Source organism: Anarrhichthys ocellatus, unplaced genomic scaffold, assembly GCF_004355925.1.
Source record: "Anarrhichthys ocellatus isolate YVR2014 unplaced genomic scaffold, GSC_Weel_1.0 scaffold106, whole genome shotgun sequence".
Lineage (NCBI taxonomy): Eukaryota > Metazoa > Chordata > Actinopteri > Perciformes > Anarhichadidae > Anarrhichthys > Anarrhichthys ocellatus.
The window spans coordinates 460054-474583 of NW_022280136.1; the positions used below are offsets into that span (position 1 = coordinate 460054).

At 43.3% G+C, this 14530-nt stretch overlaps 1 protein-coding gene across 1 annotated transcript; it reads left to right on the forward strand.

The window, feature by feature from the left end:
- Positions 1 to 12467: 12467 nt before the first annotated feature.
- gadd45gip1 (growth arrest and DNA-damage-inducible, gamma interacting protein 1) lies at positions 12468 to 14470 on the forward strand. The gene is made up of 2 exons (XM_031876215.1): positions 12468 to 13086; positions 13950 to 14470. The coding sequence occupies exons 1-2, from the start codon at positions 12686 to 12688 to the stop codon at positions 14239 to 14241; spliced, it is 693 nt and encodes a 230-aa protein (XP_031732075.1). The 5' UTR covers positions 12468 to 12685; the 3' UTR covers positions 14242 to 14470.
- Positions 14471 to 14530: the final 60 nt, after the last annotated feature.

Below are 14530 nucleotides of genomic sequence, written 5' to 3' on the forward strand. Positions count from 1 at the left end.
TTTAATGTTGAGTATCTGCGAATCATGTTTTATACTTTCATTGTTTTTTTCCTCACTTGTTCCAATATATTGTGAAGCAAATTCAATGTTTGACAACAGAATAACTCTGCTTTCAGAAACATGAACCCTGCGCCACGTCTCTCATGAATCTTGGCCTCCAACAATATTTTGCACCTGTGCTAAGTTTTTGATGTGAAGTTACTCACAGGCTCCTTTATTCTAAACTAAACTGAGCTAAATCTATCCATCAGTATCACCATTATGTGCTCTTTATTCATATGTGATTATTGCTTAGATCTATTCTTGGGAATCTTTGGGTACTCTGAGATGACAAAGAGCTGTTCGTAAAGCCATCACCAAGGATTAATGCCAAAAATTTATATATTCTAACACAGGAAATTATCAGGTTTTTTAATGTTTAAACAAGATGCTTTTTGTATTGAAAATGCACATTTTAATTCTGAAAAACAGTGTTTGGGGGCCTTTCCATGACAACCTGGTGAAAACCTGGTACTATTGGCATGAATGTATTTATTGGTCATCCATTTACTTAATCAATTTGATCTTTCTCTTAAAAACAATTAAAATAAATAAAACCTTTTCCAAAAATAATTTCTGAAATTGTATCTATTTTCTATTATTGTTTTGTTATTATGTGAGGGTTATTTTTGTCTCTATTAGGTCTTTCCTCTGAATTTGCTAATGGGGAAATTGAAAACAACATCAAATTAAAGTGAAACTTGGGTGTAAATGGGATTTGTAAATTTGTAATTTGTAAAAATACAAGAAAACTATTTTTTGTATTATTGATATGGTTTGGAAAATGAACTAACATGGTGAAAAAGTCTTGAATTCCCGAACAGTTTACTGTACAATGCAAAAATGTTTGAAAATAAATCTATGATGTATTGTAGTGGGGGTGGGCTTTTACGCTTTTGTGAGGCCAACTGTCTCATGGTCTATTCATGTACTGCTCCCTGTAGCCTCACCGTACTATAAGTCTGTATATTCGGAATCCAAGACACAGGAGAGGCAGCAGTTGCCAGGTGCGGAAACTTCTGGCTTTCAAAATAACGTTCCGTACAAACCTGCTCCTGCATGAAATGTGTTGGAAGCATGATGGCTAAACTCTTAACAGTATTCCCAGAGCAAGGGAACTCGATTTTAGCGCAAGCATGTTTCTTTTTTGGAAAAGACGCAATCCCTTGTTAAAAAAATATCAACTTTAATGGCCAACTAGATGACTTATGAAAATACATAAAAGTGAAAACACATTGTTGGCTCCTCGCTCTGCAGCTTCCCCATGAGAAACGGGGCCAAGCCTCATTTAAAGTGCGGCGCCTGAGCCGTGTCGCCCGGGTTCAGAAATGTGGGGCTCTAACCTGGTGGTTTCTTCCTGGAATGAGGCCTCTGCTAATGAGCCCGTTAGGACAAAGGTGAGTTCTAAATGAGCGGAAAGAAAAGTAAACAAGCCAGGTGACAAATTGCAAATAAGCAAGTGGCCTAGATGGAGGTCCTGTCCACCAATACAAAGTTGCTCACAAGGAAACCAGTGACTGTCAGCGTTGTAAAGAGTTGTTGAGGCTATGAGTTTTTGTTTTTGAGACTCTTATAGCACGCAGGTGCTCTTTTCAAAGCCAGCCCTCTCCGCCAGGCACTTCTTGGCCGCCGTTGAATGTTGGGCTCCCGGGGTGTTTGTTTGGGTTCTTTTTTGTATGCACAGTGTCTATGCCCGCTTGATACCTATTCCTCTTTTCTTGTTATTTAAGTGAACGCTTGCAAGGCTTTCCAAAACATATAACCCGCTCACAAAAGACTGCGGGTCACTTTTTCCATTCACGACAAGAGAAAAGAAAAGAAGCAACAGGAGACTAAGCTACAAGTTCCCAAGCCATATATAGTCCTGTAGCCGTGCAGCGCGTACAGTTCATTGCTATAAATGTACACGTTACTGATTTCATGGCTCATTCTCTGGACAATATTTTTTCTACAACCAGCCTAGTCGCCAGGGAAAAGAAATGTTGGCTTTGTACGTTTCTGCAAACCATGGATTCATTGAATGTCTGTTTCTGTCTATGTTTTAGTGACTTATTACAATGAGTGACACCAAGAGCAAGTGATCTAGTATAAATGCTAGTTACGGTTGTAATTTTATGATTGTTGTGTAGCGTTAAGGAGGAAAGTCTGCTAAGGGCAGTTGTAATGTATTTATGCTCGTTAAGTTGTTACGCAAGAAAGTCTAAGGGAGATTATGTAATTATGCTAGTTATGTTGTTACGCTTGTTACGTAACGTTATTGTAGTAAGTCTGCGAAAGGCTGTTCTGTATTTATGCTAGTTATGTTGCGGTGGTTACGTAAGGTTGGTTACGATGGTTAAGTAACATTATGTAGGAAAGTCTTCCAACAGCGGTTGCCATTTCTTAATGCAAGTTACGTTGTAACGTATGGTTGTTACGGTTCTTATGAGTTATTATTTTAACACAAGCCATGATTTTTTAAACTTAACCAGGTAGTTTTCTTTCCTAAACCTTACCAATCCTTTCACCACATGGCATTGTCCGTTTCTCCAAGCGTGCCACAAGGCTGATATGAAACGCATTCATGAAACATGTTTTTGGTCAAGAAAAGTCGCCATTCAACATACTCCAACGTACAATGCCAACATTTGTTTTTCCCGCCGACTATGTTGCTACAACCCCGGTGAGTTAAGATCACATTCCCACTCAATATAAATCCCGTCTGTGGCCGTGGCCCCACAATATTTCATTGTGTGTGCGATTGTGTGTGAAATCATCAGTGCGTCAGATGGAGCCCGTTGTGCCAGGCAGCCGGGCAGCAGCGGTGCCACTCTGTGGTCAGGGCACAGTGTGTCCTCTCAGCTGCTGTTTCGAATTCAAAACCAGGCAGCATCCTCTGCTCATTCACTGGAGCAGATGGCCGCGAAGCTCGAGCTATTCGCATGTGCGCGTGTTTGCCCATTTCTTTTGGAGAGCCAGCTGTAGGAGGCAAAGCTTTGCCCGCTGCCGCGTCCAGCAGCGTCATGTGCATGGCGACAAAGACGGGGGACAATTGAACGAAAACTCTGGAGTCTGAAAGATCAGAGAATCTCATAAAGAGGATGCTCCCGGCCAAGGCTTGTAGAAAATCTCCCATATCACTCTGTATCACCCAGAGAGGCTACGGCCAGTTTCATCTAGAGAGTAATCCTTGAGATTATGGACAATGAGCATATTGTTGTGATCTTGTTGCCGTAATCCAGCTCAGCACCATACGCAATAGACAGCGACGCTCTCTAGAGAGCTGCGGCGGTGCATAATACACTGTCCAGTCTTAGCACAACAATCCATCTGCCACCGGAAAATATCTCCACCAGATCAACAGCAGAGGCAACATATTAAGAGTTCATTCAAGGCCAAAAAATGAAACTACAAATTTAGCTGAAAAAAAAAAGGGACCGCAACATGGTACAGCCATTCAAGTGTCCTCGGAGTCTTTTAATATTTGAATATGATTTCAATTTTGGTCATAACCTCGGGTGCGCAGAGAGAGGAGATAGATTAAAAATGGGGATGGGGGTGAGGCCATCTGTTTTGCGGTAGAGTCAGAGAGACAGAGGAGGAAATGTGGAGGAGCCGAGCGGGGACGCTGGAAGTGAGTCAGAGTAGTGGGTGCTGAGGGTCAGTCTACACAATGACAAAAGCGCAGCTTTCAGGGTCTTTGTGTTCATTTTAATGGCCAGGATGATTCATAGCTGATAGATATTAACATTTTTACGCCAATTTTTAGAATGTTGGAAGTCAAAACAACTCCTGAGCAACAGAAAAGCCCCAATGTGCTGCGAGTTGCATCACTTTGCAGGAAGTATTGCAAAAATACATATTGATAATTAATGAAAAAAAAGAAAAGAAAAGTAAAACCACTTTTCTGCAACGAATATCGGTGGACTGCACATACTTCTACCAGAAAAAATGGAGAAAACATAATAATTTTTAACTTTTTAAATCAACAGATTTTTTATTATGCTTGATTTTTGCCCGTGGAGCCGAGGCTCATAAAGAAACAGGCGGCTAGGGCCAAATTGTCGCTTAGCAGACGAGATGTCATGCTAGCCAGACATGCTGGTCGGGCGGGCGGGCGTTGCCTAAGGAGGAATCTTGCCATTTAATGTTGCCTCTGCCGTCCAGCTGATTCGCCACCGCACCATCACAGCCTAATAGGCTCTGTTCTGGTAAATCACTCCAGGTTTCCTTAATGGAAAAGCCAAACATACTGCTCCAACATTGGGTGACAAGGGCACCTTGGCTTTGCAGATGTTCACGCAGATGACAGATGGCGCCGGCGTAGCTAAGGGAGCAACGGGAACAATGTCTGCGCCAGGCTGGTGCCACATGCATCCCCCCACCCCTTCCCCTCCCTCCCCCTACACCGCAGAACCCCCCACAGAAATCTTGTATAGCTGTGTGCATGCGTGTCTGTGCCGGTGTGTGGATATCTATCTGAATGTGAACATGCAGTGACTCAGGGCTCCAGGGACGGCACGGCTGCGACACAATGTGTGTCCCACGTGTCCGGATGGTGGTGTTGCCAGGTTAAAATCAGGTGGCAGCTTGTTCCCTTCAGGAACTCAACATTTTGACATGTGGAGGTCACGGAGAGCTCATGAGGTCACGAGGTAAACTTGACACTGAGCCTTACCCCTTAGTTACTGTTGCCACCAGTGGTGGGCCGTCAGGTCCAGCAAAGCCTTCTCTGCTGGCCTAAACAGAATCACAAAGTTATAGCTATTTTACAATTTAATCATTTTTCACAAATACACTACATGTATAATAATATTTTTCCCATTATCTTATTTTCTCATTGCACAGCTACTGTCTTCCTCAGTTGCTCTGCTTCCAGTGCAGCTTGTTTTAAGTAGAGCTTTTATCCAATCAGATTTCACCTCTGTGTCTCTAGGTAAGAACAGAGGCCCGAGGCCTGCTAGGTAGACTTTGCAGTTTAATAATAATAATGATAATAATACATTTTATTTATATAGCGCTTTAAAAGGCACTCAGTTTAAGTGAATGGGGACGATATTGTTGATTGTCATAGTCTTCAACAAATCAGATTTTTAGTTTGACATGTTGGCCGTGTTCTTTGATATGTCAGAGCTGTCTAGGTGGCCTACAAGTACATCAGCATTAAAGTGCAGCTCAGCAATAACATGCGCCGTGATTGGCCAGTGGGCTAGCGTCACTGTTGTGAAGCTGAAGCAGCTAGCAGAAGTTAGTAGTAGTAAGAGTTCAAGTTGAAAGATATGTAAGACGTTGTGACATTGACATGACATTTTTAGCGTTTTGCTTGGTGTAGCTTTGTTTTTTTAACACTCAATGGCTGAAGGAGGAGGAGAAATGGATTCAGTAGTTACTGGCAACGCCTTTCTGGAGAAGGCCATTTCAAGATGGTATTCCTGGCTAACAGCCATTTCAAGACGGTATTCCTGGCTGACAGGGTCGGAGAAGCGTTGCAAATGTTATGGCCGGGAATGCGTTTTATTTGCGACTGAGCGTCTTGTTGTTTGGAGCTACGCTACGCTAACCTGAGTTGGCTAACCAAGTCAGCAGCAAGACACCATAGCACGACAGGACACTTACAAGCTACGGTGCTTTAGAAAACTTTTTCAACCCGAGTGGATCTACAACTCAACGAACACGTTCACAGGAAGACCTCTAGCTGGAACTGAACCGCACCGATGTTCTGTACAACCGCGTCATTAAACTCTTTGTAATCAAAGAAAGGAGGATGGACTTTGTCTTTAAGTGAACAGCAGCTTTGGTAAGTGAACTGCGTTTGTTTTACATCTACTGTGTTAATTTGTCTATGGTGTCGTTTTTATGATATGGTTAATATTGTTCCCTCTGATGTGAATAATATTCGAATGGCTCGTGTTCTTCAGTGTGCCGTGGAATATGTATTTTAGCGCTGCAGTGTTGCTGGATTAATTTGTTGCCTTGTTGTCATATAAATATATGTGTCTGGTTCTTGTGAGTTTGTTCTTGTCGTTGAGTTAATTACGTTGATTTTGACTACATGCATTGTCCGTTAATGACGAAGCATCCTGTCATGCGCATATTCATGTATCTGTTTTCTCTTACAAAGCAAGAATTATGGTCTGGAGAAATGGGGATTGTGTGGCGATTGCTTTAGCCCTGTTTGAATCAGTAGGGAACAGCTAAACGCTGCGGGGAGAGTTTGAAGCGTGTGTGCCGCTGTTGTTTTCCTGCTAAGCTAGTTTAGCATAGCCTCGTAGAACACACATGCCTCAGCAGAGTACAATGATTTTCTTCCGTGGTGGGAGTGTCAGACAGCACGTTGTCTGTTACGTTGGGTGGGTTGCCAGGTTGAGCGCAGTGGCTCCACCGAAAGAACATTATATTTCCCACAATATAAGCTTCTGCTTTTTCCAAATGCACTAATATTATTCAAATGTATTGTTCGGTTCGTAAGCCTCGTACCGAACGGTTTAATATGAATACGTGTATTGTTACACCCCTAGCAACAGATAATAACCGTAGCTGTGGCGTCATAATGAGGTTATTAGAAGGTGGTTTAACTGTAGTAGGACAGCACTGAAGGCCCGGGTATAAAACACACGGCCTGCCACGCTACACCGGTACAGACTTCAGTTCTCAGTTTATGCACCGTATCTTCATACAGCAGCTTGTATGATATCTTACTAAAAGTTACTCATTTTTTGTGCATTTTCCTGAAAAAGCCAGCAACACCTGTCAATTTCCCGCTCGTGACATGCATGTGGTCTTCACAGGAAACTACTCAGTTAGGTTTAGGCAACAAACCGTACTTTTTTGGAACGTTTTGGAAAAGATTGTTGTTTTTGGTAAAAATAATCCCGGTGGTTACGCAAGTTAGGTGACAAATAAGTCACTGGGGACACAGGGAACGAAGAGCGGCTTCCTGGCTGAAAGATCACTGGTGGTTGGACCGATCCTCGTTCATGATTACGTGGATAACATACAAAATAATTTTGTGGGATATCACGAATTACGGCGCATTACTTTTCGTAGGTGTAGCTACGAATGCTGGATGAGACCAGCCTGGTTTATGATAATAACGGCAGATTTTACTTCTCCAAATTCTTAGCCATTTCATGAAACAACGGATCCGTGATTTCAGATAGACAAAAGCTTCTCATCTCTTGCCGTCAGTTTTGCCAGCCGTAGCTAGCTACCTAATTAAGCTAATGCTAGCATAGGCACAGCTTGAGACTTGGTTGGGGAGGGTCTGTAATGTGTACAATAGAAGCTAATCAGGATACCGGCAGGTGCATTTTTTCATATCCCAACTAATGTGCCAAACGGAATATTGCGAGAATCACCATAGAAACCGAACTCGCTCAAAACGTGACAGTAAACCAGATACAGATCCCAGGAGGACAAAGTCAAAAAACACCTCAAGCTAGCGTAAAACCTTTTTATTCGCAATTGAGGAAGTTTTATTGAATTTTGCCGTTTTCGTACAGCTTTTTTAATACGATACTTAAAAAATGTGCTTCAAATATGCTAATGGAAACAATGAGGTGAACAACTTTAAACAGTTGTTTATGATTGCGCCAAGAAGGAAATGTAACTTCAGCACTGTAAAGGCTTCCGTCATATCATGCCTAACTGCTCTATCAGCGGTCACTACTTTGGTACTTTGGCAAGAAAGCATACTCAGTGCTTCTGGCCGGAGATTTCAGAGAAACCAATGACATTTGACAACAATGCCAGCTGGAAGAGAAAACAGTAACAGCTCTGTTGACCAAGTGATCGAGGTAGCACTTACAGGCCGAGTGGTGGAGAAGGCCTAGTGAGTTGATCACTTGTGTGCAGAATGAGACATTCAGCGTGGCACTCGGGCATTTTGTGTCAGGTGAGTGCAACAACACTTGTGCATTAGCATATTGTGGAATAATCTCCCAAATCAGACTTTATTGAGATCCATCAGCAAAAACAGAGGGATTTGATTTAAGCGACGGCTCTCCGTGGACACAGATTACGAGCCCTGGAACCCCGGGAAGCTGCGGAGAAGAGGAGGACGGGCTGTGAGCAGGTAGGGCTGATAATTACCGTCATTCATCTTCACTGGACCCCGCCACCGCACCATGAAGGTGCATTGGAGTGCAGGCCCGCTTTTGATGAATCTCCCCCTTAAATTAGCAGTCGCTGGTGGATTGAGAGCCTCCATCACTCCGTATGCTCCCATTCATCATCTCATTAGGACCCTGGGCTGGGCTGTGCGGGCCTGACGACCCCCAAAGAGAAAGGGGGAAACTATGAGCTCCATCATAACGAAACATTTTGCCGTCGTTGTTTACAAATCTGTCATCTCTTTTTTTTTTTTTTTATAAACCACAATCTGTTCAACTCCCAAGGCCCCTTAATCATTTGTAGAAAAAAAAAAAATTCTTAATGTATCAGGGGCAGAGAGTGGCACAGTTGTTTACTACCGTGGGAATCCAGTGCCATTACAGACCTGGAACAAATGCCAAATTCTTATGTAAACCTACTGTGTGTGTGTGTTTTTATAGGAATGTGCTTCTCTTCAGGTGTTTACATGAACGTGAGGTATAAAGATTTGTGATGCGAGGTAATTTAGAGAAGATTTTACGGCCATGATGTGGCGGTGGGGAATCCCAGATTGATGTCTTTACTGCGCTCTTCGCTGCAAAGTGAAAGAGTGGTGGCCCCGTGGCCCTGGTCTCTCTCCGTCACCCCTTACGCCCAGGTGGTTGAATCTTTCAGGAAGCCACAGACACCCCTGCGTTTGTTTCCCCCACAAACTCAGTGGCGATTGCAGCCTTGAGACACCCACCTCCCCATTCCAACTCAGACCCCCGTCACGCTCCAAACGCATCACTAACTGGATCTCCATGTGGTACATCCATTACTGTAAAATACTCTGCTGCTCCCCGCTGAAAGCTCACCATCCTCCTCTGCCCGCACACACACACACACACATACACACATCAGCCCCTCCACCTCCACCACCCCCCTTCATAAGACCGCTTACGCTTGCAGTTCTGAATTGGGCCAAGTCCAAGTTTAACATTAGTGGGGACGGGGGGGCGGTTGGGGTGTTTAAAAAGCAGCCTGCGGAGAGCTGCAAGAGTCACGGCCATGACTTACGCTCTGGTAAAAGAAAAGACAAAAATCTGCACATGACGTCCATGACGGACTTTTTTTTTTTTGTAACCGCTAATTGAGAAATCAGGAATGCCATGCAAAATGTTCAGGGTTTACATGTTAGAGCCATCTATGAGGGGAATTTATAGCCGTGTCGCCAAGGACAACATTAGTTACCTTTGGATTATTAATTTGTGTGCAATGGGAGAGCTGTGATTTATCACCGGCGCCGCGGGGACCAGTCTCACCGAGGGGGCTTTGCTTTGTCCTTTCCACTCTTAGGTTGTGCAGTGAAGCCACAGAGTTCTGTCACTACCAGGAAATGGAGGGATTTTTTGGGGGGGGTTTGGCTTTCTTTTATTTGGATTTTGTTCTCATCCCATGTTCTGGGGAAATGCTGACGAATTGAATTCTCGGTGCCAAAATTCTGAGCAAACCCCCCCTGTCATTGTTTAAGGCCAACAAAGGAGCGGTTCATTTAGACTCAATTTATTATGATTTCTTCTTTGTGTCAACAAATGGTAACGCTGACTTGGCAAATTGCTTCTTAGGAAAGACGACGCCAAACCTTGGCTCTCTCCGCCTGTATGTGTGTGTGTTTGAGAGACAGTGAGAGAAATTGTAATTATTATTATTATCAATATTATTATTTTTTTATTACAAGTAAAATCCCTTGATAGTTATAGGTTAAAGCTACAACGAGATATACTTTCAATTTGTGTTGATTTTGGCGGTGCGTTTAACCAAAATCACTTCGGAAAACCTCTCACTTTACCACGCCAGGGTCTGCCCCACTCAGTCCTGGTTCTGGTTCTCCCGTGCCTCACTTCCCTCAAGCGGGCCCAATAATACCGCCCATGGGTCTGCAGCAGCGTGGTGTCGGTGTTGGCTCCCAGCGGACTTTGATATACTGTATACTTGATTCTGATTGGTCGACTATGGCATTCTGCGGTCTGTTATTTCTTTAGAGCAGACTGCAGCTACGAATAATCAGACTCTAGAGAAGTAGACGTAGTCTCATAGACTTCTATACAACCAGAGGAGTCGCCCCCTGATGGTAAATTAGAAACACTGCAATTGTACGGCACTTACGCATCGGCTTCATTTTTCAGACACAGACCATTCTCAGTTCTTAACTCCGTACACAGGGAGAGGACTAAAATCATTTTTAAATAAAAGAATGTGTGTCAAATTATTGATTTGTTTAGTAAGTAGCCGTGAAACAAGCCGCTTGGCATCGAGGTCCAGCTCACCCTGTCAGGGTTCATTTCTCATCAATGACCGGCTTGCTGTACAATATCCCTTTCTTATTTTAATGTTCAACGGTAACTCATTCAAATTTCTGGCATCACAGACCCTAAAAGAATTAAACCTCAGCAAGCCCAATTTGGCAACAGTGGCTCCAGTCTGATGAGCATTACGATGGTGGTCTTAGAGATACTACCATGCTGAGTTGTACTTGTAAGGAGACTCTATCCTCCAAGGATAGAGTCTGTTTGCCAACATGTGCTCTTGTATTTAAGCCACACAACCCTGACTAACGTCTTCTGAGAGATCCGTCTTTAAGTGCCCAGATGTGGTCTTGCACCAACAGTGAAGGCCAAAGTGCTGCGCTGTGCTTGCTCCACATGGAGAACACCAAAAATCTCTCTGTAGGCACTCTGCACCGCTGCGACTACTCATCGCATCCAATACAAACGTACGCCTCTGTACAAACCAAACACATCTGTAAAAGCAGATGCGATTTAAAGAAGGTCATAATTCAGGTGGGCATGTTCCACATAACTTCCCTAAACATGTATTAATGCACCACCCGGCCCTCCTACTCGCATGCTCACTCAGAAATAGACCTGTCATCTTGCCACCATGCCCTTATCGTCTAACTGCTAACAAGCCTATTTGCCTGTGACTGACGTTGATGTGATCCCTAAAGCCCCGGGCTTGGCACCAGAACGCTCCTAAGCCAAATTAAGCTTCTGTCATGCCCCCCCCCCCCCCACCTTCAGTCTAGTGCTACCCCTGCCATGGGAACCCTAAATCTTTAATGACGATGGAGAGCTCCGCGCGCACCCACGACACAAAAGCGATGACATCTGTCTGTGTAAGTGCTGCACTCCAGAGCAACCCCATTTGTTCCATCTCCGCTTCTTGAAAAGAAATCAAATATAAAAGTTGAGGGAGGGCTGAGGCTGCGAAAAAGAGGAAGGGAGGAGGTGAAGCCGAGGACGTTAAACACAAAAGATCCTCTCTTTTCAAAGACGGTTTACTTCCCTGCCCTGTGGTCCTTAAAGGTTCAAAGAAGGTGTTAAAAAGGGGCTTAGCTCCCCTTATCGCTCTGGTGCTCCGGCTTCAGCCCACCTGCTCACAGCTACCTCCAAGTCGACAGGGACGTTTCGTGAAAAACGTGCCCCCCATCACTGATCTGAGCTCCTGAAAGTCACTGAGAGTGCCTCTGAAAGCGATTATTTTACCAGCTATGGACTTTTTCCACATTTGGCCAGCACGGTTCCCCAGTGCTACCAAACTTAAGAAAAATGATTTCTAATGAAATACGTTAAATACATAAATAAAGAGCTTCTTTAAAAAAAACCCCAATAATACTGCCTCTATGATCTGGAACAAACCTAGAGAAGACACAGGGTAAGATCTGCCCCATATTTGACCACCTTATAAGTTAAACAACTTTAGTTCTCCATCTACTTTGACACAAGCACTATCGCTCCCCATCTTGCACTTGAAGCATGCAGTCTCCTTTATTGATGTGTTCATCTCATTCCTTTAATCTGGAGCTACAACTAACAGTAATTTATCATCACATTAATCTGTCAGTTATGTTCAAGATGGATTTAGCCTGTGAGGCGCCCTTGAGGGCTTTGAAAGGCGCCTATAAACAAAATGCATCAATGTTATTAGTTATATTATTATTATTATTAATAAATGTCAGAAAACTATGAAAATTGTCCATCACAATTCCCCAAGCACCAAGGTTCTGAAATTGCTTGTTTCTTTGAACAGTCCTAAAACATTAAATTAGAATTGGTATATATATGTTATTGTTGAATCATTTTCTGTCGATCAACTAGACTAATTGATGAATGGTTTCAGCACAACTTTCCTCCTTTTTTATTTTAATGTCATATGCAGATTTGTCTAATGCAATCTCTTTTATGGGTGCATATAAAAAGTACTTATATATATTATATAGAAACAAAAAGTATACAAATTGGAATTCTAAATAATGTCTCATCGGTACATAAGACATTAAATTGCCTTCTTATCTTGGTGCCATCTTGACAAAGTGCAAGAATACTCAATATCAATTCTAAATCTCCTAATGTATTTTTTTGCTGGTTATATTCGATGCAATATTTTAAAGTAAACCTCTTTAACTTTACCAATAAGACAAAATTTAATAATTGAAAGCTATACAAACATAGGATGACTCACCGACCGTGATGAACAGGCACTCCGGTAGACACCTCTGTGTATTCGCAGGGTCCTTCTTGTGGAGGAACAAAAAATGGCGGCGTCCATGCTGTGCAAGAGGACGGCAATGTTATGCAGGACTTTAAAGGGACTTTCATGTTCAAAAACTGTACTTTTCGCGGACTCTCAAAGCGGGATTCTATTGCAGACAGCGTCCTACAACCCCAAACCTTTAAAGCTGAACCTCCGCGAGCCATACATTCCCGACAAGGACAGCGAGAAGACGCCCGAGTGGCAGAAGACGGGCCGGTATGACAGGAAGCTATTCGGCCGGTACGGTTCAGCGTCAGGTATCGACCCTGCCTCGCTGTGGCCCAGCCACGAGCAGCTGGACAAGCTTATCGCAGAGGAAAACGAGTGGCACCCTCCATTAGAGGTAATGCTGAAGAAGATCGAGGCCAAGGAGAAGGTGGAATCCGAAAAGCGGTTGGCAAAGTAAGTAATGCTAAAGGTACTGTAGCTAATGTGTCAATTATCGGACAGACCGTGGTTCGTTTTTCTCTCGCTACAGTTCTGTGCTAGCACGATTATTACCGGGCAGGGTGTACGTAATAAAGTCACCTCTCGTTATGTAACGGTAAATATGTGGGAGGCACAAACTGGGGCTAAGAGAATACGGCGAAAGATAAACCAGCACCCAATAGAGGTCGAGGATTTGTCCACAACATTGACCTCATTAACATTCCCTGACGGAGGAGCGCTAATTTCAACTAGCATAAAGTCACAGAACGTCAGAGCTTATTTTAGATCATTTATCGTGATATTTTAGACACCTGCTGCTAAACAATGATTAGAAATATAAGTTGGAGCTTGGTACCTTTGAGGACATGTTGTTTAAAGGGGAAAGAAACGTGTAGCGGTACTCTCTTCCACATAGCTGGGGACTGTCAGACATCATTTATCCTTTTATTTTCAGGTATTGATAAGTCTCTTAAAATCTCTTACAAACACATGTTTCCTTGCGATTAAGTAAAAAATAAATGTGTTCAGTTGACGTTTATTAATGTGCATTGTCCCAAATAAATATCTTTGTGTATACAGGTATTTATAATCATGTATGTTTGTGTGCTATGTATTATTTGACTGTTTGTTATTGTGATTATAATATGGACTGGGCAACAAGATACCCAAATATACTCATAACTTTGATTGCCTGATTCTTCCTCTTACTTACAACGGTTCATCCTGCGAGGACCATGAACAGTGCCACATTTCATAGCAGTCCACCTCATAGCTGTGGAGACATCACGTGCCACATTAACATCTGTTATGCTAATCTTTGTCCTCTCCCATCGCAGAGAGAAACTTATCACAGCCAACATGGCCAAAATGCCCAAGATGATTGCCGACTGGCGCCGGGAGAAGCGCGACACCAAGAGCAAGCTGAAGGAGGAGAAGACTCGCCGCGCAAAGCTGCTGGCCGAGGCCAGACAGCGCTTTGGCTACGCCGTGGACCCCCGCAGCCCCAAGTTCTTGGAGATGGTCGCAGAGTTAGAAACGGAGGATAAGAAGAAGAAGAAGCTAATGAAGCGCAGACTGAAAGAGGAGCAGGCGGCGGCCCCCATCACACCTCCTGCTGCCTCCTCGTAGTCTTGGACTGAGCCGTTTCCCACATAACTAACTGTATTTAATGAAGATGGAAGGCATGCTGCGCCCTGAGGGACATTTGTTAAAGAGTATAACGGCTTGGTCCTTGTTTTACCTGATGGCATCTGGAATGACCTGGATTCAAGAAAACACTTTTTTCTGTAAAAAAAAGCACATGTTCATTTCTCTATGTATTTAGCCTTCACTGAAATAAATGAATTTCTGTACAGACTGCATGTTGTCTAAAAATATTGTCTTTATGGAAGATAGATATCCCAAACTACAGAATGCT